The sequence below is a fragment of the Salvia hispanica genome, chromosome 3 (assembly GCF_029641045.1).
Source record: "Salvia hispanica isolate PSC_SH4W2 chromosome 3, Shi_PSC_v1, whole genome shotgun sequence".
Lineage (NCBI taxonomy): Eukaryota > Viridiplantae > Streptophyta > Magnoliopsida > Lamiales > Lamiaceae > Salvia > Salvia hispanica.
The window spans coordinates 28,823,121-28,849,975 of record NC_142694.1 but is presented as its reverse complement, the minus strand read 5'-3'; the positions used below and the strand labels follow the sequence as shown (position 1 = coordinate 28,849,975).

The window sequence follows — 26,855 nt, the reverse complement described above, 5'->3', positions numbered from 1 at the left end:
CGAGAGAGTATAAGATATCCCTCTTATATAAGTTTTCATATCAAAATTTGATGAAGGATAACAGATCAAGATTAGAATATGAAAGTAAAAAAATTAAGAAGTCCTTATGAGAATTCAAGTAAATAAAAGTATGCATCATTTAGAACCCTGAATTAAATAGAACGCTTGAATTTATATTCATTGGAGAGGAAAAGATGAAAAAAAGAAAAAAAACAAAGACATACTATATATTATGGAAAATTTAAAATAATCGTAACATCCATTTCAATTTTTATCATGTCATTTATTTTTTACTAATTTTTCTATTCAAGTAATGTCAACAAGTAAAATAAAATCAACGGATGTAGACAAAGCACATGTGCCAAAAAATTGCTAAATGAAATAAAAACAAAACATACACATCTTCCCTTTATATTTTATAATGCTTGTTAAATATTAATGAAGGCTATAATCTATATAATAAAAAAAGTTACTTTATAGAAATTGATAATAAAACATTCTGTATAAATAGAAGCGGTTGGGGGGAATGGGCGAAGTCTGGCATGGGTCCAGCTTTATCTCCATCGCTCTCCAATCCAACCCAGAGAGAGAATGGACCCCATTCCATCCCAGTCTCACTCCATACCCACACACTCACACTCACACACGCACTGCTGCTACGTCTCCTCACTCCTCTCCACATCCAGTACACCTCAATTCCCTCATCATCTACTTACCATCAATCATATTACATCACTCACATCCTCATCCCCTTCTTCCTCCACTCCCCCTGTATGTATACGCATCTACTCTGCTTACTTCACTGCTTGTATGCTCGCGCATTCAGATTAGGCCTCTTTTCTACTGTTATTACTAATTTTATCGCGCTTTGTTTTCTACTGTTATATGCCACTGTTTCGTTGTGATGCCTGATTGCTGGCGGAATATGGTAACTGTGATTTATGTAGTAAAAGAGTTATGTTGCTTAGTTTGAAGATTAATTAATTTCTGCGATTTTCTGATGAGGAAATGAACTAGTGCTGATCTTTTTTAACCCTCCAGTTCGATTTTTTGTACTGCTACAATTGATTTTGATAGCATTTTGAATTTGATCTTGTTGACTACAGAAAAAAACTTCCATTGAAAGTCGGCAACTGTTGTGGGGCTTTGTGACAGAATTGTGTATTATGGAAACCTAATGCACCTGGGATTTTGGAGATTTGGAGTTCTGAGTGATGGGTTGTGTTTATTCTAAGACATGTATTGGTGAGTTGTGTGCCCCTCGAGATGTTAATCTGCAAGGAAGTGGAGCTGTAAAAACCGCTGCAAGTGAGTTTGCAGTGTTCTCGCCTGCCAGTTCTGAGAGTGAGGGAGAGAAAGAAGGTCAATTAAATCAGGTTAATTCAACCAGTGATCATGAGGTGGGTATTACTCGGCTGTCTAGGGTGTCAGCTCAATTCTTACCTCCTGATGGCTCCAAGTATGTGAAGGTTCCATCTGGGGAATATGAATTACACTACTCATTTCTGTCTCAGAGAGGTTACTACCCTGATGCTCTTGATAAGCCCAACCAAGATAGTTTTTGCATTCATGCTCCATTTGGAACGAGTCCAGATGACCATTTTTTTGGAGTTTTTGATGGTCATGGCGAATACGGAACTCAGTGCTCGCAGTTTGTGAAACAGAAGTTATGTGAAAATTTGCTCAGGAATAGTCGATTTCACATGGATGCAGTTGAAGCCTGCCATGCAGCTTTCTTGACAACAAACTCCCAATTGCATGCTGACACGCTGGATGACAGCATGAGCGGAACAACTGCAGTAACAATCCTGGTTCGTGGTAGGACGCTTTATATCGCTAATGCTGGTGATTCGAGGGCTGTCGTAGGCGAGAAAAGGGGGAATGACATTGTAGCTGTTGATCTTTCTATTGATCAAACACCTTTTCGGCCTGATGAACTTGAAAGGGTGAAGCTTTGTGGAGCTAGAGTTCTGACTTTGGATCAGATTGAAGGACTCAAGAATCCACACGTGCAGTGTTGGGGAACTGAAGAAGATGATGATGGTGATCCTCCTAGACTGTGGGTCCAGAATGGTATGTATCCTGGTACAGCTTTCACAAGAAGCATTGGTGATTCTATTGCTGAGACTATAGGCGTTGTTGCAAACCCTGAAATTGTTGTCCTGGAGCTTACACAGAGTCATCCTTTCTTTGTTATTGCAAGTGATGGTGTCTTTGAGTTTCTTTCCAGCCAAACTGTGGTGGACATGGTAATTTATGTCTTCCCTCCCTTGTCATGCTACAGTAGTTCACCCCGGAATAATATATCGTGACATTATTCAGTACTCCCTCCGTTTCTTCATAGTTGAGTCATTTTACCATTTCGGAAAGTTTCTTCATAGTTGAGTCGTTTCCTTATATGGTAACTTTTTTCTCTTTCTTACTTTACTCTCTCTTACTTTATCCTCTCTACTTTATTCACTTTATACTTTATTCTCTCTACCTTTTCATCTCTCTTACTTTTTTATCTATTTATCTAACACACCTAACATTCATTTCTAAAACTCCGTGCCAAAAAATTCCGCCTCAACTATGAAGAAACGGAGGGAGTATTTAACAATAACTTTCAGTAACCACATGACCCTAATATATCTGCTCTGTTTTCATTTGCCTCTTGCACTATATATCGTTATGAGAACTGTCCTAATTCAGTGTCTAAAAGCAAAACTTTTTGCTCCTTGATAATGTTGGTTCGTAAGTTTAGCCCTCTGACCCTTATCTTTAAAGTAGAATAATCACACAAACTTGTTAGAAATGTAATAGGTTCCATTGTATCCAGCAAATTTAAAGGAATTGCTGTTTAGTGTTATTTGACAGTGCTCTATGCAATCTTTCCCCTCTCTACCACTGATGCCTCCTTTTTGTCATTCATTCAGGTTGCAAAACATAAGGAACCGCGTGATGCTTGTGCTGCAATTGTTGCTGAATCATATCGTCGCTGGCTACAATATGAAACCCGTACAGATGACATAACTGTTATAGTTGTTCATGTAAATGGTTTAAATGATGTAAGCATGGACTTTACTGCCTTATGTTGTGCCACCTTCATTGTAATTCTAATGTTTCTGTTTTCATCTCTGTTATTTTTTCTAAACTCTTACTGATAACTTCATGTGTACATGCAGGCTGCATTTGGTCACTCAGCAGACTTGGATCCAGTTTCAAGACCATCTTTACCTCAAGTTGTTGAAGCATCAGGATCCGATTCTCCATCTCTTATGAACTGGAGATCCAAAAACCAACGTGCAAGGCATGATATATCCCGTGCACGACTGCGTGCTCTTGAAAGTTCTCTTGAGAATGGTCAAGCTTGGGTTCCTTCATCCCCAGCCCATAGAAAGACCTGGGAAGAAGAAGTAGATCCCTTTCTGTGAACTTTACTCCTATACATTATTTAAATGTTCATTTTTTAAAATTCAATTGTCCTTTGATCTCATTTAACATATATATGGCAGGCTCAAATTGAACAGGCATTGCGGGACCATTTTCTCTTTAGAAAGCTTACTGATTCACAGTGTCAAGTATTGTTGGACTGCATGCAAAGAATTGAAGTTGGAGCAGGAGACATAGTGGTAAAGCAGGTGATTCTCTTTTTAACTCCTAGCACCTTGAGTGCTTAACTTAGGCGCTTAACAGAGGTGCTTTGGTACCCTATTCGTCATCAATAATTTAAACCTGTTCATGTACATGAAACCTAATGGTCAAATTTTGGATTTGTAAATAAATCTACAACTTCAGTGAAAAACACAGAATTTCATTCTGAAAGTGCATCAAACCAGGTGGAAGGAAATAAAAGTACTTTTAATCTGCAGAAGCTCATTCTGGCACTACACTAAAATCCCTGCACTAAAGACACGTATATGAAACCCTAAGGCCCAGCTAGTATAAAACTCTACCTTAGGTTGGAACTGTGTTGAGAGGTGGGTAGCGAGTCACCGAGAGGTTTAGATTGAGCGAGAAAGAACTGATCTAGTTACTGTCCTGTAGATTTTTAGTCAGTTCATTTAGAAAATCTTCTGCTTGTGGGGCAGTTTGAGAGATTTCTTCTTCTGCTTGAGAGGTTGGATGGGCAGCAAGCGGAAGATTTTTAGTCTCCATTCTATTCATTACCCTCCATCCAACTGCCCACGCCTGCTGCTCTTCCGCTTGTTAGGCAGTTTTCGTTCCTTGCTCTTTTGGTTTTTCTGCGGTGCTATACATTGTCTTATGTCATTAAGCATGAGTAGGATCCCCCATGGACGATTCCAACTCCAGCCTTGAGGACCAAACTGTTTTGTCAGCTGGGCAGTTCATATCAATCCACATGCTGATGTCATACTTTAGAAGATTAAATTAGTTTGTTTTCTGTTGCTATTCTAGTTTATCTTTAAGAGTCTTTAGTTTATTATATGATTAGGTTTATCTTGTAGTATTATAGTAGGAGTAGGAGTAGGAGTCTGTCTTGCTATTTAAATACCTTCTTGAGTTTACAGAGAAGGGTGTCCAGAAAATAATAATCGAGTCCAGCAATTTGCTGTGAAGGCCCTCAGCAGAGGTGGCGTTATGCTTGTTACTTAATCTGTTCGGTTATATCAATTTAATTTCAGTCCTTTTCTATTTTCAGTTCTATATTTGCTGCTCTCCTATTCTTTGTTCCGTTCTTTTAAGATTCCAGCAGCCAACAGCCACCTTCATCTATCTGTCTTAGCACATATTTTAGTCTGTTGCTGCTTGTATAAGTTACTAATTTGTATTTTTCAGGGTGGAGAAGGTGACTGTTTTTTTGTTGTTGGTGATGGAGAGTTTGAGGTCTTGGCTACTCAGGTGAATTTACTTGCTATATGGTACAGAAAGAATTGTGTTTTATTAATTGCTATTTAGCTGATAAAAAAAGCCGTCTTATTGTTACCAGACTTTTCGTCTGTGGTTAAAACCATTAACCAAATATCTTAATTTTCTTGTTGTGAATTTTCTCACTCTGAACTTATATGCCAGGAAGAGAAAGATAGCAATATTCCCAGGGTGCTACAGCGCTACACCGCTGAAAAGCTATCTTCCTTTGGAGAGTTGGCACTGATGTGAGATGTCGATTACCTCCTTTTTTCATACTAAAATAAAATCTTTAAATCACTCATTTGAATTTCTTTTTTAAGTTAAGGCTTAATATAGGGTTCAGCCAGCCAAAAGTTGATCATATATTTGTTAGAGATTGCATCAGTTTCTCTTGTTTATATTATCTACTCCCTGTAAGACTTATAAACCTTCCCTCTGTGATAGTGAGTACATAGCGCCAGTTTAGCAATGACTTTTATTTGTGTAATAACTAATGTTATGTAACATGCCGTACATACTCTACTCTACGTAGTACGTATCCCTCTTCCTGTGGAAGCCCATAAAGTCCTTCAGTTCTTATTGCTCTCCTTATTTAACCAACCATGTTTCAGTTAGAATCATTTTATGATCTCTTAAATAATCCAATTCATCCTTTCTATTCCTCCATCCATGTCATTCTCATCTTTTTCCTCAAATTTAATGCTCTCGACAATTCAACTCAAGAATGTTGTTTATTGATATGAAATCAATCAGGGTTGAGTTTGAGATTTTTAAAGGAATTTACCATGTGTCATATTCTGAAGAGTTTTTAGAGTGAATACCTCAAGAGGGTTCTAAATATGTATTTAAGAAATTTCTCAAGTGAGCTGATGAACTGGAGACATTAAATCCTAATATTTGATCATTGATGAAAGTGAGAAAAACAAAAGCCACATTAATCTTTACTGCGGCATAGTTACATCAAGTTATCAAGATGCCGTAAAAAGTGGGTGCATGTGGAACATGACAGTATCTTAGTTATATTTTTCATCATTGAGTTGCTGGACTTCAAAATTTTCGTAAATTAGGATCGTTATTTAGACACAAGAAGTTCATATGATGCTGAACCCTGTTTATTTTCTTTTGCTAGCAACATTCTTGGTTTCAATATTTGCTTGTTATTGGTCCTAGGCTTTTGTGTAGTTTGAACTTAGGGTATTATAAAATAATTTAAATGAGTAAATAATTCTGTATGGAATGTGACACATGGTCTCCACCAATGGGCGATAATGAAAGGTCTCCAAGGAATATGGGTATTGTATCCCATTTCAATTGAAATAGAATCCTTTTCTTTATCTGTAAGGTAGTCAGTATATCTTTGTTTTTACACATAAGTTAATTTCGTTACTTAGATTGTTTGTGTTGAATTGCAGGTACAACAAGCCACTCCAAGCTTCTGTTCAAGCTGTGACCAATGGAACTCTCTGGGCACTTAAACGAGAAGATTTTAGAGGAATTCTCATGTCCGAATTTTCTAATTTATCATCGTTAAAGTTACTTCGATCAGTAGATCTTCTTTCAAGGTTGACAATCTTACAGCTGAGTAGTATTGCAGATTCACTTTTAGAGGTGACTTTTTGTGACGGTCAGAAGATAGTTGATAAGGTACATTTCCTCTTTCCTTTTTTTCCTCTCTAAAAATGTTGTGGTTTTTAGTTGCAACTCTCTCTCAAATTCTCTTTGACTCATCTATGCAGAATGAGGAACTCTTGGGTTTGTATGTCATACAGAAAGGAATCATAAAAATTACTTGTGAGATGGATTTGGTAAAAAGTGCCAATCTGTCCAGTCTCATCTTGCCTGCAGTTGAGGAGCAAGATGATAGTATGTCTGGTAAGAGCTATTCAGTGGAGAAGAATGAAGGCAGCTATTTTGGAGAATGGACACTTCTGGGTGAGCAAATCACTTCTTTGAGTGCTGTTGCTGTTGGAGACGTGGTGTGCTCCGTATTAACAAAGGAAAAGTTTGATTCAGTTGTTGGGCCTCCAACAAAGCTTTCTCAGGATGATCATGATCAAAAGTATGTCATCATTTTCTCTAAATACTTTACTCTTTTCATGTAACATTCTAGCTGTCTAAAAATAATGTCTAGATATCTGCAGATAGAAAGACCTGTTTTCTAACTCTACTTTTTATTTTGCTTTAAATTTATAGGTCAAAAGAAGTCTCAACTAGTTTATCTCCTGAACCTGTTAAAGATTTAGATACATCAACCATAAACAAGGTTCAACTTTCTGATTTGGTAAGTGGCCAACATTTGTCCTTTCTTTTTTTTGGATTAAATTTAAAGGCCGCCACACGGAGGACTCGAACCTGAGAGCAACATTGTCCTTTCTAATGACTTCTATGGAAGACAATAATTTTACTTATTTTATCCAGGAGTGGAGAAACTATTTGTATTGCACAGATTGCAGTGATATTGGTCTCATACGTGTGCCTGACTCAGGTTAGTTTTATTCACTTTGTTTTGCATGTTTAGCATTTTACAAATGTTTGTGATATCAGTCTGGATTTTCCCACTGGCGCGCTTATTGTCCAGCTGCTTACATTATTTTATACTTATACCAGCCTAATTTGGAGTCGGTATGAAAATTTCTTACACAGTCATGATAAGGAAGATTTTTTGTTAATGAACTTAAAAAAGTTGTACATTTTCATCTGCAGAGAAGTTGTTTACCTTAAAAAGATTCTCAAAGCAGAAGGTTAGGAACCTTGGTAAAGAAGCAACAGTATTGAAGGAGAAGAACCTAATGATGTCTATAAGTCAGTCTGTTTTCGTGCCTCAAGTTGTATGCACTTCTGCCGATGAATCATATGCTGGCATACTTCTTGATACACGTATTGCTTGCTGTATGAAATCAATAATTCACAGCCCACTGGCTGAAACATCTGCACAATTTTGTGCTGCCTCTGTTGTTCTTGCATTAGAAGGTTTACACAAGGTGTGCTTGACTGAAAATTCTGATTTCTTACTTGAAACTCTTCCTTGTGTCAATTCTGCTTTTGTGATTGGTATTCATATTTCAGATCGGAATTCTGTATCGAGGAGTGTCCCCTGATGTTCTGGTGTTTGATCATACAGGATATATACAGGTTCGATGATATTTATTTCCAGATTCATTACACGTCCTTTCTTTAAGGAAATATTAAGTCATACTGAGTTTGCAATATTTCAATCTAGCTAGTGGATTTCAGATTTGGGAAGCAATTATCTGGTGAAAGAACATTCACAATTTGTGGTATAGCAGATTCTCTGGCTCCTGAAATAATCCAAGGGAAAGGCCATGGCTTCCCTGCTGACTGGTATGACAATTAGATTAGATTTCTTTTATTACAATTGCCATAAAAAAAACTCTTTCAAATGTGACAGTGAAATGTTTATTCTCTGTGGCTATCGTAATATACGAAGATGACAGCCTAATATTCCTTTTAGGCCTCTCATTAGTTGGTGATGTTGCCATGTCAATGAATGATATTAGTTCTTCTGGTATGTTTGCACCTTCTATAAGCAAGTGATAGACTATTTCTTGGACTAATTATGTTTTGTATACGATAAGAGTAAAGGCAGAGGAGATGGATAATCGGTTGCAGAGAATAAGGAGCACAGTAAAACCACCAAACAGAAAAGAATATGACTCAAAATAGTATAGTAGTTCTATATATCAATAAATTGAAAATAATCACAGGATTGCGCCTTCGAAAAGGCCACAGCTAAGGAGTGCAACACACGGCAATCGCCAGCAACACTCAGCTTGGCAAAACTCAACTAAATTTCTGGACAATTTAAACTGAGAAACATAGCCCAATTATATAGTTATCTACTAAAGATACCAAAAGACTCCTGAACATACTAAAACTAGGAAAAAGATAAATACCAACTAAAGTCTCCTGAAAGATAAAATCAAACAACCAAGGATAAACTAAAGATAAATTTTGACAATGATCTAAACTAATTAAAGATGATATCACAGTATTGCCCTCATGTTGGATAGTTGTAGACCCAGCGTATACTTGCATGTTGTATGTATGGCATTCTGGAATTTTGTGCAACTGCTAATTTTGTGCTGTTGTCTGATTACTTTTGTGCAGCTAATTAATTATATTGGCCATCCTAGAATTTTCTTAAAATAGCCTAGTTGTACAGGTGGGCAGTGGGAGCTTTGATCTACTTCATGCTGAAAGGTGAAATGCCTTTTGGATCCTGGAGAGAGAGTGAGCTCACATTCGCAAGAATTGTCAAAGGACAATTGACACTTCCACAAGAATTTAGCAATGAAGCTGTTGATATCATCACTAAGGTTATATCATCAATGCCATTTCCTTACCTTTTGCAGTTAGTGCATATGAACATGAATTCTAACGATAATATAGTATTCAGTTACTTGAAGTAGAAGAAAGTGCAAGACTTGGAAGTGAAGGCATTGACTCCATTAAAGCCCATCCATGGTTCCATGACATAGATTGGGAAGGACTAGCAGAACGCAGGGTTGCGGTTCCCCCTGATATTATCTTCCGTATAAATCAATACCTTGAAACCCATTTTGATGATGCGGCTGCTCCATCTTCCCCTCTCCGGGAATTTGAAGAACCTAATGTGCCAGAATGGCTTGAAGATTGGTAGGGGAGCAGTTGAAATTTGTCTCTGTGGAGTTTGCAACATTGCAGAACTTGCTTGTTGTAAAGACCTTCGGTAAGAGTCCGTCCCCTCTTCACACTATGATCAATCAATCAGCACGGAGGGAAAATTAGCTGCCGCTTGCTTGTTCAGTGCACACAGAGGAAGGATAGTATTTAGAGTTCTCTACGTTTAGTGAGTAGGTAGATATATATGTAAATGAAGGAACTCTCTTTTGGTTTGCATACCACGTCTGAGTAAATTAAGTTATTTAAAATCATAAAATTATAGCCATTTACGGAATTAATAGGTTTCTGTATCCTAGATTATTATTGAACATAATCGAAGCATTGTTGTTGCATTAACCATAATGCTTGTTTTCGATATGTTAAATTTCATGACATTTGCAACCCTTAATATAGTTGAAGATTTGAATTTCTCTTATTTGATTATTTCGAAATCAATCAATCAAAATTCTTAGATGCAAACGTGATTTAAATCATAATTTTAATAAATGCTAGTATGAAGAAGATGATGTTAATGAAGACAATACATTCATGAAACAAAATGTACACTTTTGGGGAAAACATAATCAATTAAATTCACTCACACATCTAACTAACATTCTGTCAAAAAGTGAGCACAAATCAAGTTAATTAGGGTTTGAATGCGATAGCAAGGCCAAGTTTGCCAAGTCGACGAAAACCCCAAATGTTGGCCTCATGGCCTTTAGCTGCATTGTTTGCCACAACCATCTTCTTCCAATCACAGTTAATAACCATCATGTTCAAGCTCCTCCACCTCTTCAATCCCAACTTGTAAATTCTCCCACCTTCATCCAACCCTACAACCACAAGCCCTTCATTGCCGCCATTGATACCCGCCGTCTCCTCCTCCGTCAACGCCTCCATCAGCCTCTCCCTTCTCGTCACAAACATCCTGTTCAGGTCTCCCTTCACATCCGAACCCTCCAGCCTCTTCCGATACAAGAAAACCGCTTCATTCCCCTCTAGGGCTAGCACCAGCCCCGGAAATTCCTCTATACGAGGAGGCCGACGTCGCTCTTCTTCGTCACTGCAGCGCTTTCCTCTCTTCTTTTTAGCCTCGTCGCCGCGTTTTCTCTTGTAAGTGGGAGAAGGAGGAGGGCTAAAACTCAACGAAGAATTGATCGAGGAATTCGAATTCAGTCGTGGCTCGGAAACTGGTGGAATTGTGCGGAACAGCGATAGAGATGTATCCACATCCTCTTGATCACCGGCAACAACATGATTTTGAATTGTGGAAACAGCGGTGGAAAGCTTGAGAGTTGTGTCGACGCTGTCATCCTTGAAAGAGAAGGTGAGGGTTTGATCCAAGTGTTTGCTACAGGAATTTATCTCCGGAAAGAAAGGGCGCAACTCTGTAGACATATTTGCTATCATCACACAGAATTTGAAATGTTTTGTGGTTCGATTGAATTGAACAATGCAGGTATATATAGAAAATGAGAGAGTTGGAGTTATGGAAGCTATGTTTGTAAAAGGAAATAAATGAGTGATTACCTTGTATTCAAGCACTCTAGCTTTTAACTAGTCCGCGCTTTCCAACAGTCACATATCAGATTTTACCTATTTTATTATTACCATAAATAAACTTTGAGACTACGAGATTTGGTAATTTTATTTATTTATTTATTTTTATCTTTAGCGACGGTGAAGATAGATCGAGATTTGGTAATTTAGAATGGAGAAGTGTGCTCAAACAATCAATGTCTAATTTCAAATTTATTTTTATATCTATTAATACAAATTAATTTTCGTTTAGAATGGAGAAATATGAAAATATTCGTTTACAATATTGATAAAATTTTGTGTGTTTAAACTTGCGTTACGTTGGCGGTTAGTTTCTCATTTTACAACACAGTAAATACCTTTAATACTCACTTATTCATAATACATTTGGTAATACTACGGGGTAATTACAATTTACCTACAAAATGTTCCACCAATATTTTTCCTGAATACAAAATGTTTTAAGTTAACAAATACTATAATATAAAAAGTTTGATTAGTGTTACGAATTAGTACATTCCATATAAAATCACTAACACTATTACTTTTTCTTATTTTTCTCCAAAATTATACCCTAAAAAACATGATATTATTTCTCTAAATAATACCTTTTGCTTTGCCCATATGGGCATTTTATCAAACAGTGAATTCACATTTAACTTTCAGCTAATATTTGTAGCTAATTTTAGAGTCGAAAGGATGAAAAATAAGAAAAAATAACGATGTTAGTGATTTTTAGACGTAATGTACTAATTCGTAACACTAATCAAACTCTTTGTATGATATTTGCTAACTTAAAATATTTTGTACTCAATTGAAACATTGGTGAAACATTTTGTATGTAAGGTATAATCACCCATAATACTACTAACACTACTTAAGTTAAAATTTCTTCTCCACGTCAATATTTTAATTAATTTTTTTTATTTAAAACTCATTTTGCCAAACGATCAACTTTCTATTTTAGTTTATCCTAATTTAAGTGACTGATCTTTTTTTCTTAACAAAAGAGCAACATTTTATTCTTTTACAGTATTTCTCTCCATCTCTCATACTTTATTCTCTTCATTTAACTAAATAAATGTAACTTTTTAAATTATGTACCGAAAAGAAGTTGATTACTTGATATAGGACGGAGCAAATACTATTTTAAGTGAAAGGATAAAATACGTTTTTATGCTTAATTGTAAAAATGTTTCTCCTGTATTCAATTAATTGAGGATTCAGCCTCACGTAGATTAAACACAACTTGATTCCAATATTCTAACACAAAATGCAAACCAAAAGTTGTTCCAAAATCAAATGAAATCCAATCCCGATACTCTTTTAGATTTCAATTTATAGATATATTGTTATTCTTTTTCGTGTGTCATGGTGAAAATATTTAAAAATTATTAGATATTATCTTATTATTTTAACATTTTATTGTTACTACAATCTTAAGATAATTGCAAATAAGTATACTTAACATTTTGATTTTCATTAAAAAATATCAATAAAAAATTATGGACAAAATTAACCTTAGATTTTTGCACACAGCAATTATAACCACTATTGTTTTCCATCCCCATCCGTCATTCTGTCTCCAGCTCGTCGTTCTCCTATAACAGACACTCTTCAATCAAAATACTCAATCAAAATATATGATCTCTCTACTAAGACCATTGCCCATCTCTTACCCCTTGCTCCATCTGCATTCATCTCTAGTAGGGTGTGTTACGATATTCCGTAACAAATCTTTCATATTGTATGTCGTACTGAAAATTTAGTATGAAAAAAAATCATAATTTTTTCTTTATTGAAATCTTAGGAATACAAAATTTTCAATATGACATTTGCTGCTTTTTCATTATGGTGTACTCCTTCCATCTCAACTAAGTTGAGTCGTATTCTTTTTTGGGATGTTCCAATTAAGTTGAGTCATTTCATTTTTTTTAAAAAGAATAAAACACCCAATTACTCTTATTTTATTCCATTACCTACTTTACTCTCCCTTTATCTTTCTTACTTTATTCATCTCTCATACTTTTCAATACAACTTTTTAATCTTCATGCTCAAAAATTTTGACTCAACTTAATGGGTACGGAGGGAGTTCCAAAATTTAGTGTATCGTACTTTCACGGTATGTCAAATTTCAATATAGCATATTGAAATACGGATATACTGAAATATAGTAATCCCTCCGTTCCCTCATAATTTGGAGTTTAAGAAAGAAATGTTAGTGTGTTAAATAAATAGATAAAAAAAGTAAGAAAGAGAAAAAAGGCAGAGGGAAATAAAGTAGAGAGAATAAAGTAAGAAAGAGAAAAAAGTTACTATATATGGAAATGACTCGACCATGAGGGAATTTCTCGAAATGGAAAAATGACTCAACTATGAGGAAACAGAGAGAGTATTATTTTTCAAAAAAAAAATTGAAAACAGTGTTCATCAATTAACCATACTCAATAAAACTTCAACAAATCCAAATAATGTTCGTAATATTCAAATCAATAAAAATTCCAAATTCATAAAACTCCAACAATCATATCCCATACGCTAGTATGTCTTGAATCTATATTGTTTCTTTTTTAGTCCGTCCCACAAGAATATGCACTTTCTAATTTTGAAAAATCACTTATCTTAAATGAGGTGAGACTCATTCTCCACTAACAATACTTTACTTACTTTTTCTCTCTACATCTCAATTACTTTATCAATTTTACATAAAACTCGTGCCGTCCCCAAAGTGTGTATTTTTTGGTGACGAGGGAGTATGTCACAACCAGTGACGGACCCAGGTGGGGTCGGGTGGGGTCGGCCGACCCCACCGCCGGTCCGTGAATACCACCGAGTACCTCCCAAAATTAGCCGTCGACCCAGCTCTGCATCAGCTCCGACCCCAGGCTATGGCTACTTCATCTCCATGGAAGAGAATTAGAAGAAGATAGATTAGGGGAGAGGTGAAATAAAGTTTCATGAGAAAATTAAAAAAGTAGAAAATTTGCAGAAATTTGGAAAAGATGATAACGAAGAAGAAAGAGGCGCAAGGCTAGCTGTAGTTTTGTTTTAGTAAACCTAGGGAGTTTTTTTTTAATACGGCATTATTTTGTTTATGCATTTAGCTGTAAACTTAAATACTCCATAGTACTATTAACATGTGTGTGTTTGATTTAATTAATGTTGTATTAATAGTCCAAGTATAATTAAAAATGATATAAAATATTATAAATAATTGTCATTTAGTATGACTCATATTAATTTGATTTAATTTGACTTTTATATTTATTTGTAGTTAAATAACAATAATATTTGTAAAATTACAAATAAAATTAAATTATTGTATGATGTGTTTTTTTCATATCTTCCAAAAAATGATATGGCATTAAATAATTACTGTGCTTTGACAAAAATAATGCAATATTAAATTATATTAATATATAATAATTATTTAAATATTTATATATTATAAGTTATTTTTCGACCCCACGAGTTCGATTTTTTGGATCCGTTATTGGTCACAACACCATGCAATTACACAACGTTCAAAATCATATCAAGATACATAAAGTTGAATTACAATATTATCTTCATATCTTGCAACCCCATTGACGATCATCATGAACCTATATTTGACCCGGACCCAAACGACAACGAGCGCAATTGACATCCCTAAGGGTCATTTATGTTCCGACTTTTTTATCTCCCATTGCGCCTTGTCTCCCCATCGTGGTGCAGACATCGGCATCCTTCTTAGGTTACAATCTGTGATGTTGGGGCGCAGGTGTTTTATGTGCATGTTTGAATTTAAATGTGATTTGGAATGAAGTATAGGCTTTGGGTCTTTTTCAATGTTTTTCTTCCTTTTGCTTTTTCTTTTGCTTTTTCTGATAGGTGCGACCAACATGATGGAAAAAAAAAAAAAAATTCAAAAAAATAATGAAATGATCTTAATATAACATTTAGGGTCATCTTCAATCGCTTATAGCATCATAATCCAAAATCAAGACCAAATCTCCATCCTTTGATTTTAAAATGAGTAGATGAGATTAAATCTTACGAATCTCAATAAATAGTAGACAAAATATCAACAAAAGGGTAAGATCGTTATTTTATTATCATATCATAATTTTCGTGTTTTTTTTTATATTAACATGACATGAGTATTTCAACACAAATACACGAAAATATCAATCCAGTTTTATTGAGATTTCACATGCATTATATTGAGATTTTACATGCATAATATTGAAATTTTATATGCATTATATTGAGATTTCGTCAAATCATCAACATACACGAAAACTGAAATAAAAATCATCAAATTTCATCATCCTATCATAATTTTCGTGTTTTTTTTTTATATTAACATATTGTATTACAAATATCAACACAATGACATTAGTATTTCAACACAAGTACAGGAAAATATCAACCCAGTTTTATTGAGATTTCACATGCATTATATTGAGATTTTACATGCATTATATTGAGATTTCGTCAAATCATCAACATATACGAAAACTGATATAAAAATCATCAAATTTTATCATCCGAATATCGTCGGAACATATGCAATTGAGACCTCGTTAGAATCCTTATTAAATTGCCTTTAATTTGATATATTTTTTGCAAAAAAATAATTTAAATTGAGAAAGTTACGTAAATTTAAAGTTTTAGGATAATTTTAATAAGAGGAGATTGACATTAATACCCTTTAATTTTATTTAATAATTATTTAAATTTTAAATATAATACACTTGGCATTATATCAACCACTAGATCTCCTAATCTAATGATTAAAAATTGGCCTTAGTTTTGGATTGCTAATTAGTTAGCAATTGATCACCTCCCTATAATTATCTACTATTACATTGAACAATTTAAAAAACTGCATCCTTTAACAATTTTGGAATGTAAATCAATACAAATATTTAAATTAATCTTCAATTATTTTGTTTTTGGACTTAGAACTCTTCTTGGCACTTTTCTCAAATTTTGCCTTCATCTCCTCATGATTGTTTGATTCTTGATTGCTTTATTCCAACACATTCTCCATTATTGAAAAGATAATGTTATGGCACTTAGATATGCTGGTATAATGTTGTAGAAAGCCTTGGAATTATAACAACATCGAGAGGCTTCAATTTTGGGAGAGAGAGTCCCAACCCTTCAGTCATGTCAACTGTCTCCCCATTTGGCATTGATAACTCAAAACTTTGGAGCAAACGTGCTAGGGTTAGTTGTATAACTTACAACCCCATTGTCATCCCGGGGCACATTCTTCGACCCGAGCTAAATGGGATGAACTCGAAACATTGTCCTTTAAAATTTATTTGATTTTTTTCGTTTAAGAATCTCTCGAGCCTAAATTCGTCTGGCTCGGACCAAACATTTGGATCACGGTGCAACTTCCATATATTAACGACCAAACGCGTACCTTTTGGGACATGGTATCCACCGATGTGGCAGTCCTTAGGCCTGCTTATTCGGCCGGTTCCGGTTCTAACCGGACCGGTTAACCGATTTTAAATTTTCATGAATCCTAGAACCGGAACCGGAATCAATGTGTAATTTTAATCCGAATTTATTTATAATTTTAAATAGTTCAATACTAAAAAAATAATAATCCAACATCTAGAAATATAACAAATAATAACTAAAAATTCAAATAAATACACAAAAAATACTAACCAACAATACAATAATATTCATATATGGATAAGAGTGATGCCAAGTGAAGTAGGTTGTGACTTTTTGGTTTATAAAAGAACAGTTAATAAATTATTTACAAATATATTAAAATCGTATGTTAAATGAATTGTTACATAAATTTGTTATAAAGTGAAATTTCTATCATATGAAATGATATTGTATTTGTATAAGTTCTTTAATAAATTAAAAACAAACTTATGAGTCCTACTCATTGTAGTTAGTTCATAAAAAATGGATTAGGGAACTAATTGTAGATTCAAAGTATCACGGTTTAAACATTTTAAATACTTCAGACAATAAAGTTCGCGAATCTAACACAGTTTAAATCTAAAAATTATTTAATGTTTCAAATTATTTTACCTTTAATTCAAAATTAATTCAATTAAATTAGATTTATTAGTATATATATATTATAAAAAATAAAATTGAATTATAATCCGGTTCTCGATAAGGAACCGGTTGATTTCGATTCGGAACCGGAACCAATTTTATTTAAAAAGTTGGAACCGGTACCGGAACCGGAACCGAATTTTCCGTTTCCGGTTCCTCAATTAACCGGTCGGTTCCGATTCCAATTCCGGTTAACCGAGAATCGGATAACCGTTTAAGCACCCCTAGCAGTCCTTGAGGGTCTCGCGAGGTCCTGATAAGGGGCCCGGTGGGTACAACCTTAGGGTTTCTTTGAAGATTGCTTGTAGGTAGGTGAGGTTGTTGATGTCGAATTCTTGCACGAATCTATCTGTACCTACTACTCTATCAATTTCGTCCTGAGCTAGTTTTATGGCATGAGGATTGTTTAGGAGCAACGAGATTGCCCATATTATTATCGCAGATGTGCATTCTGATCCCGTCATGATTAGAATCTGAATATAAAATATTAGGTCGGTCAATTAATGGTAAGTAGAAAAATCAAAAGATTTCTCAAATTATCACATCTTTTTAATTATATCCTAAACTCAAATTGTCACGACCGCCCTTCTAGGGTTACATAAATGCGGGCGATGACGACTTAAAAGGACTTAAATGCAAACGAAGAAAGGACTAGGGTTTCATCAAAGGATTTGAATAACGTATTTAATGAATGGTTAACAACAAGAAAAAAATCAGAATAACGCTTTGGTAGTTAAATACAATGGATAACAACAATCATCATAAATGATCAAAACGACAAGGGTTCAATTTAATCCAAAACATATCATGTCTCTAGGTTCTAAACGGAAATTAATATAGTTTCAAGATCAACCAACGATAAGTACAACATGTTTCAGCGGAAGCATCCAAGAGAAGAGTGAAGTCATGTATGAAGACACAACGATACTCGGAGTTTCAAGACAACCATAGTATTTTAATTAAATTGCTCAACACCACCAACCGCTCGTCGCCAGCTCAACCTGCGCATAAGGAAAACACATGCAGGGCTGAGTATTTTGAAATACCCAGTGGACTCATGCCGAAAACATTTTTATAGTTATGACAACCATATCATAGTGAACTCAAGTTTTTTTCATTAAGAAAAGAATATCATCGAGTATCACAAAATAATTTCATAGACTAGCCAGTCAAATCAATCTCCCCCATTTTCTCATCAATCCATCGATCACAACATTTCCATGGTGCGACGAATGTGTGGCCACACTATTCGCCCACGAGACCGACCGACTAGCAAGGATGGCTCCCAGTCTCAACCGTGTACACTAGCCTGATAGGGTTTGCGGCCCTAATCAGACCCGAATTCGTTTTTATAGTCCTATAGCCTGATGGAGTGAACTCACAAACTAGGCATTAGACAACATAGCCCTATAGCCTAATGGAGCGAACTCACAAACTAGGCATCAGGCACACAACATCGTCAAAACAATCATAGGCATGACATAACATTTTAAACCACACTTATAACACCGTAATCATAATTTCAAAAAATAAAAGAGTAGGAAATAAAGCCCACCTCGACTGCTCAAATTTCAAGTACTTTCTTCCCTTTGCTATCACACTTCGTGCGTGAGTTATCACGTTTAGATAATATGTATCACGAATCAGCCTCAATCAACGAACTCTAAATCATGCATGCCCCCGAACGTTTCCCTTTTTCCACCGATTGGTCTTATATTAACATTCACAACCAAGACATGTTCATCATATCAATTTATTCATACTTCAATGTCAGATTTACCATCACAACATGGTCACGCATGAGTATTCTTCGAACAACACGCATCATACACACACATCGACACACACATGTACACGCCGACACACACACACATACATGCTTCTCTTTCATCAATTATTTTCCCCCCTTTCATTCGATCTATATGCATGAAGGTTAAAGAACACCGATTAATCGGTTAGATGAGAAAAGATAGATCAAAAGTACCTTTTCTTGATGGAAACAAATAGTAGAAGAAGGATATACTCTAGTTCTTCAACGAATCTTGAGGCTTCAACGCAAATTCTTTTCAAAGGATGAAGAATTCTTGGTGAAAAGTAGAAGAAAAATTGAGAGAGAGTAGGAGAGAGGGAGGCGTGAGAGAGGCGTGTAGTTTGGCTAGGGTTAGAGTTTTTTTCTCTCTTATTTATAGATTTCAAGAATATAATCCCACAATTAAATAAATAAAGATTTGAGAAGATATGAGGAGGAAAGTGGCGTGAATTATAGGGAGAAATAAGGGGATTTCGAATTCTATGCTAATTAATTAGCTAGCATATGAATTAATTCTCACAGAGTGAAATAAAATATCACAGAGTAGAATAAAAATAATAAATCCCACTATTAAAACAAGGAGTAGGCGATTTCTGCCTATTAAATATGGGTAGGATTTATTTAAATTTTCATGGAGAGCAAGATATCACGAAGCAGAATAAAAATAATAATTCCCTCAATAAAAATAGGAGAGTAGGCGTGAATTTGAGGCTCTCCCACAATGAATCAATTTCAAATCCTAATTTAAATAGGATATGGCAAGATTTGCTAGGATATTTGAATTTATTCATGGAAGAGAATAAATAAGGGATTAAATAATATAATAAATAATTCTTTCTCCTCATAAATAGGGGACTTTCGAAATCTGAACAAGCATGGGGTCGATTTTCTCATGAAGAAAATAAGGATAATTGGTTATTGGATTTAATTTGGATAAATATCGCAAAGAAATATTTAAATCCAAGAAGATAGAATTCATTTCCAATAAATCATAGTGGTCGAAAATTACAAATAAAATGGGTATGATATTTATGGGTAATCCTATTTAATCTCACTCGCCCTTAGGAAATAATTCACCACGATATATTTCCCCCGCATCAATTATTCACAGCCACGTCACATATTCAACGATATTGACTATTCAACAACCACGCCATTCCTTCAACAATATTGACTATTCAACAGCCAAATCTCAACTCCAAGTCACAATTAGGTCTCAAAGAAATCATTACCACAATCGTATGCTATGCGAGATAGTTGGCTTCTTCGAGTATCCATTTTCTGAAAACGACTCAAAATCCTTGCATTGGGAATAGCTGCAAACACCCCCTTCTCGCTATATACCGTCAAACTGTCGTTCAACCAGTCATCTCCCATCCTATTTCTCAGCTCTGACTTCACAAATTTCATTGCAGAAAACACTCTTTCAACGGATGTTGTAGCTACTGGTAAAGTAAGACCAATTTTATCAATCGATAAGAAATCAGAAAAAAGAAAAAAAAAAAAACAAATAATAGTACCAACTTAAACTTGAATGATTATTTTAAATACCTCAATAAGTGATAAGATACAAGAAACTCTCAAAAAATATTGTTGACGCCAATTACTAAGAAATTCCTTCGAAATTCTTTTCGTAGCACAAAACCCCTAAAGCCTAAAGTTTGAAATTCTCTTTGATACAGTATAAATATTAGATAGAGAATGAAAGGGTTTTCTTTTCCTGTTATAAAATCGCCAAGTCTGTAAGCAAGTTAACAAATCTTTTGCATTCTCTATATTTAAATAAGTTAAAATTATTGAAAGTTGGGTTTATTTAATTATGGTATCAATTAATACAAGGCAAGCCCATTTATGAAGTCCGAATATTAAAATATTGGAATCTGGCAATTTGCGTCTTCTTCTTCTCGGCAGAGGCGGCCACAGGTTTGCTTCCGGCGGCGTGGGGTCGGCAGCTAAGGAAGGGTATTATCCGGCTATTCTCCGGGAACAACGGTGGGGTCGGCCGACCCCGCCCGACCCCACCTAGATCCGCCGATGCTCCACCGAGATACAATGCTTTATGTATGGCTTCTTGGAACTTCCAATTTTTGTCATCTCCTCTGCAGGAACAACCATTATTAGCTTAAAACTGGTAATGTTGGTCACACTACCGGTGATAGAAATTAATTTTTAGATTTTTCATTTTTTATGATTTTTTTTTTATATATAAATGTGCAATTTCCTTTTTTCGGACAGTTCATTTTGATTTCTTTTTTTGAATATAATTGTGCGATTTTGATTTTCATGTTAACTAGAGTTAATGCATGTCTAGAATTAATACATGATGTCTTCGTCCCATAATAAGAGTCATATTTTCTCATTTTAATCCGTCCCATAATAAGAGTCTTATTTCACTTTTACATAAATAGTAAGTAGGGTCATATTCATAAATAGTACTAGGGTCATATTCCACCAACTTTTTCTTATAATTCCACTAACTTATTCAACTCATTTTTTTTTAACATTTCCTAAAACTTGTGCCAAGTCAAATTGTGACAAATTATAAGGGATTGAGAGAGTACCTAATTATTTGAATTTTCATATTTTCATACAAAATAAAGTTTTGACATAGCTTACATGGAAAACGAGAATCTTTCCCAACTAACATCCTGACGATGATATTGAACGTCAAGTGCTCAATCCGACGACCCAACGCCACCGTCTCCTCTGGCCGGCCACCGTCGCTCATCGAGTACAACTCCTTGACGAAGGCATCGACCTCCTCCGCCCGCACATGACCTAAGTCGTGAAGGGGGCGGGCGGAGAAGAGGTCAACGGTCACCATCTTCCTGACGTCACGCCAATAGCGCTCGTACGGCGCGAACCCAAAGCTCGCGCCGCCGTAGCCCAAGTGCTTCGCAATGGCCGTGCTCGGCCGCGTCACAAAGACGCGGTCGTTGGCGGTGAAGCACTCCCTGATCGCCTCCCAACTTTGTAGAGAGAATTCCTAGCATTCTTCTACGGAGCAATTGTACCGGGATAGTTCCCGTATCGGATTGGATTGCACGTGGACCTCGATAGTAGTGGATTCAACTTGCAGGATTCAATCGAAGAAGAAAACAACACAACAAGTAAGATTTAATTCCGTTGTGTTTTACATGCTCAACTTGCAATATGATTATGAATACAAGAAAACCCAATAATAATTATTTTGTGCGCTAATTATTTGTGGACTACCGTAACTTGTTCTCGTAATTGGGTTTGTGGATGAAATATGATTTCACGTGAAACAGTCTTCTATCTTTTGAAGATTAAATTGGATGAGGAATAAAATTTGAAATTTCTATCAAAATTTGATTAGTAATTAACTTTGGAAGTTAGAAATTAGATTTCTATTCCGTTTGAAAGGTTTTAAAGAAAAGCCAGAAAGCTTTAATTTTGATTTTTTAAAGAAAATTTTGGAGATTTTGACTATTCTGGAGACTTGTTATCGAAGATACAGAAAAACTGAAATTAACCCTTTAATTAGATTTTTGGAAAGAAAATCTTTTTTGGTTTATTTAATATCTTTTCGGAACTAGTTTTAAACATGAAGTTAGACTTCAAAATCATTCGAAAATTTTGACAACTCCAAAACGTCTTAAAGCTTTATTGAAAATTGATTTGATATTTTGAATATCATATCTGTTTTGAAAATCTTGAAATCTTAAATTTTGAGTTTTTAAGATTGATTGCCATCTTTTCTTCGAATATCAGGCACGGGCCTTTCCTTTTAAAATAGTAGGACAGATTTTTATAATTAGGTATATAATTAATTTAAAATTTATTATATACAGTAAGTCCAATTACGTTAATATTAATTGGATCAATATTTTACAGTTTACATTAATTTAGAATTAATGTAAATAGTTGAATCCACATTTAATATGAGAATAAAATTTGATTTTATTTGTTGCATTATTTGATATCCTATGTGATAAGCATGCTATTTGATTTATGCTTATTTATTTTAACTATAGTAGTTTGAGACCGTGTTATACTATGTCTGGGTAGGCGGCGCCCAGTATGTGTAGTCCGTGTTATACTATGTCTGGGTAGGCGGCGCCCAGTATTTGTAGTCCGTGTTATACTATGTCTGGGTAGGCGGCGCCCACTAATTGCAGTCCGTGTTATACTATGTCTGGGTAGGCGGCGCCCACTAATTGTTTGAAATTTAATATTGGATATTATATTCACAAACTAGTATCACACTTTTTCCCCATAAAATACAAGTCTTGTTTTTGAAACAAACGCATCGTCCATCATAATTGTTTGATTTTCCTAGTCTTCTCGACCACGAGTTTTACACCAAAGCGTTTACTCTAAATCCACAAGGCCTAGGCTCATTCATAGATGCATGGTTGGCATCGTGTGATGGGGTTGACTTGCTTAAATTGTTTAGTAAAGCCAAAGCGACCTAAATGGTTTATGGATGCATATTAATTGGATTAATAAACCAAGAATTGCAAAATAGTTGTTGCAATTGGCTTGGAGGACTACCTTGTAATATTATTGTAGTGATCAGCCAAAGCAGGGGCTGCGATAATATGGACTTAGATCTTGGACCACTAAAATTTATATTTGATATAAATTCGTATTTTATGTTTGGGGGACATAATATATATTAAAATTAGTGGGATCTAATCAATACAATAAACCCTTGTTTGGTTAGTGATACGAATGTGATCTTTGTATGCTTTTCTAATTTACTTTTCATTGTATTTTTCTGTTCAGATAAAATGTCAAACTTGACTTACAAATGTTTGATGGAAACACACAAGTTGACTGGGTCAAATTTCACGGATTGGCTCCGTTGTTTGCGCTTGATGCTAAGGCATGACAAAACTGATTATGTCTTGGACAAACCAATTGGTGTCGTTCCCAGTAAGGAATGAGTTTGCTACGTTTGACGCAGCTGCTCATGAGAAACATGTTGAAACTGCAAATGATGCTCAGTGCATCATGTTGTCATCCATGAGTTTGGAACTTCAAAGACAACATGAGCATATGCTTCCATATGAGATGCTTAAACACTTGGAGAGTTTGTATGCTTCACAAGATCAAACTATGGAGTATGAGATACTTCGCGATCTCTTCAAGTGCAAGCTTCGTGATGGAGGCAAGGTTTCTGAGCATGTGCTGAAAATGATTAGTTTGATTGAGAGGTTAGCATCGATTGGATCGGTGCTTCCCGCAAATGTCTCAACAAATCTAATTCTTCAGTCTCTTCCTAGTAGTGTTGAGAATTTCATTGTGAATTTCAACATGAACAACACGAAGGTTGGGCTGCCAGAGTTGCACAACATGCTTAAGACTTATGAGTCTTCAACTGCTAAGATCAAATCTGTGCTCATAGTGAGTTCTTCTGCGAAGTCTTCCAAATGGAAGAATAAGCAGCAACAGAAGAAGAAAGCATCTAAGGATGTTGTTCTAAAGCCTAAGAGTGGAGGGGCTAAGAAGAAGTCGAAATCATCAAAGGATGAGTGTCTTTTCTGTTATGAGAAGGGACATTGGAAGAGAGACTGCCCAAAATTCAAGGCACTAGGTGCAGAAAGTGGGAGCTCAGGTATGTTTGTCATTGAGATAAATATGTCTATGAATAATTCACAATCTTGGGTATTAGATACAGCTTGTGGCTCACACATTTGTTATAATGTGCAGGGTCTAAGTGACTGCAGGAAAGTGAGGCCTGGGGAAGTTGATTTGCGTGTTGGGAATGGAGCAAGAGTTGTTGCCGAATGCGTGGGGACTTACAGATTGGATCTTCCCTCAGGACATAGACTAGAATTGTTCAATTGTTATTTCGTTCCAGTTATTTCTAAGAATATTATTTCCATTCCGATGTTAGACATTGAAGGTTTTTCCTTCCATTTTGCGAACAGCAGATGCTCGTTTTCTTTTAATGGATTGTTTTATGGAAATGTCACTCTTGAAAATGGATTATATATGCTTGAATACAAACGAAATATTCTCAATGTGCAAAACAAAAGACCTAAGCTATGTAATACGAATAATGCAACTTATCTTTGGCATTGCAGACTTGGTCATATTAATGAGAAAAGAATAGCAAGATTGAGAAAGTTAGACTATCTCACTTCATTTGATTTAGAATCATATGGAGCTTGTGAATTCTGTCTCAAAGGAAAAATGACAAGTAAACCATTTACTGGGAAAGGGGTGCGTGCTAAGGATTTTCTAGAGTTAATTCACACAGATGTGTGTGGACCGTTTCCAACTCAAGCAAGAGGCGGTTATTCGTACTTCATAACTTTTACTGATGATTTATCAAGGTATGGGTATGTGTATCTTATGAAACATAAATCTGAGGCCTTCGAGAAATTTAAAGAGTTTAAGTGTGAAGTTGAGAAACAACTTGGGAAAAGTATCAAGACTCTTCGATCAGATCGAGGAGGGGAATACTTGAGCCGAGAATTTCTTAATTACTTGAAGTCACATGGAATCCAAGTCAGACTGGACACCTCCTGGTACACCTCAAATGAATGGAGTATCTGAAAGGAGAAATCGAACATTATTAGATATGGTTCGATCCATGATGAGCTTCGTCAGTCTCCCTTTATTCCTATGGGGTCATGCCTTATTAACAGCTATTTACATTCTAAATAGGATTCCTTCTAAATCAGTCGAGAAAACACCATATGAGTTATGGTGTGGCAAGAAGCAAGTCTTAACCATATCCGGACCTGGGGTTGTCCAGCTTTTGTTAAGAAAATGATGACTAATAAATTGGAAACTAAAAGTAAGAAATGCTATTTTGTGGGATATCCTAAAGAAACTAAAGGATATGAATTCTACTGCCCTGGAGATCACAAGGTGATAATCTCTAGGAATGTGACGTTTCTTGAAGACAATTATGTCTTAAAGGAACAAGGTTACAACATTGTAGATCTTGAAGAAATTCAAGAATCACAAGATAACATTGAGGATGAGGTATTGTTAAATGGTTTGAACAATAACTCAGTGGGAGTTTTTGATGATCTATTGGGAGGGGAAATTACTCTTAGAGAGGACCTTAGAGAGACTCTCGAAGGACCACCTCAAGACAATGAGATGCATCAAAGACAAGAATAGTTGCATCACCTCCACCTCAAGAAGATCATGGGGATATTCCTGAATCTTCTCACATACAGAATGAACAGCCTGAACCAGAGCAAAACCAACTCAATAGGCCTAGAAGGACTCGTCGTCCACCTGAGAGACTAAATCTAATGGTTGAGAACCAAGATGATGAAGTTGATTTAGATGACGATGAGCCTAAAACCTATACCGAGGCGGTGTCAGACACCGATCGAGAGAAGTGGCTTGAAGCCTTGATATCTGAAATGGACTCGATGTACTTCAACTTAGTCTGGGAACTAGTTGACTTGCCAGATGGGGTTTACCCTATAGGCTGCAAATGGATCTTCAAAAAGAAGAGAGATGCAAATGGCAAAGTACAAACCTACAAGGCTAGGTTAGTGGCAAAAGGTTATAGTCAACGCGAAGGCATTGACTATGATGAAACCTTTTCGCCAGTTGCTAAGATCAAGTCCATTAGGATATTACTTGCAATAGCTGCATACTACAACTTTGATATTTGGCAAATGGATGTCAAAACCGCATTTCTCAATGGAGAATTAGAAGGCGATGTCTATATGACACAACCTGAAGGTTTTGTATCGAAAGAAAGGCCGAATGCAGTATGCAAGCTTAAGAAGTCCATTTATGGACTTAAGCAAGCTTCAAGGAGATGGAATATTTGTTTTGACAGAACAATCAAATCGTTTGGTTTTGTCAAAAGCAAATAGGACCCTTGCGTTTATAGTAAACGTGAGAATGGAAACATCGTATACCTTATCATATATGTTGATGACATCTTGATTATGGGAA

At 35.5% G+C, this 26,855-nt stretch overlaps 2 protein-coding genes and 1 pseudogene across 6 annotated transcripts; 2 read left to right on the top strand and 1 right to left on the bottom strand.

The window, feature by feature from the left end:
- Positions 1 to 560: 560 nt before the first annotated feature.
- LOC125213458 (protein phosphatase 2C and cyclic nucleotide-binding/kinase domain-containing protein) lies at positions 561 to 9,870 on the top strand. Of its 5 annotated transcripts, none has more exons than XM_048114018.2 (16): positions 564 to 771; positions 1,107 to 2,249; positions 2,916 to 3,047; positions 3,165 to 3,395; positions 3,495 to 3,620; positions 4,780 to 4,842; positions 5,014 to 5,096; positions 6,264 to 6,495; positions 6,588 to 6,910; positions 7,045 to 7,132; positions 7,270 to 7,336; positions 7,555 to 7,832; positions 7,918 to 7,983; positions 8,072 to 8,193; positions 9,035 to 9,188; positions 9,269 to 9,870. In XM_048114018.2, exons 2-16 carry the CDS (start codon positions 1,215 to 1,217, stop codon positions 9,509 to 9,511), a joined length of 3,243 nt encoding a protein of 1,080 aa, XP_047969975.1. In that variant the 5' UTR covers positions 564 to 771; positions 1,107 to 1,214; the 3' UTR covers positions 9,512 to 9,870. The 5 variants fall into 5 exon arrangements, 3 of the variants coding, with proteins under 3 accessions (XP_047969975.1, XP_047969976.1, XP_047969977.1); XM_048114019.2 differs by having other exon boundaries at positions 564 to 808; XM_048114020.2 differs by lacking the exon at positions 564 to 771 and adding an exon at positions 801 to 928.
- Positions 9,871 to 16,119: 6,249 nt separating this feature from the next.
- Positions 16,120 to 26,841, bottom strand: LOC125209610 (dimethylnonatriene synthase-like; annotated as a pseudogene).
- Positions 23,613 to 24,889, top strand: LOC125209042 (uncharacterized). Its single transcript, XM_048108625.2, has 2 exons — positions 23,613 to 24,534; positions 24,630 to 24,889. Exons 1-2 carry the CDS (start codon positions 23,805 to 23,807, stop codon positions 24,638 to 24,640), a joined length of 741 nt encoding a protein of 246 aa, XP_047964582.2. The 5' UTR covers positions 23,613 to 23,804; the 3' UTR covers positions 24,641 to 24,889.
- Positions 26,842 to 26,855: the final 14 nt, after the last annotated feature.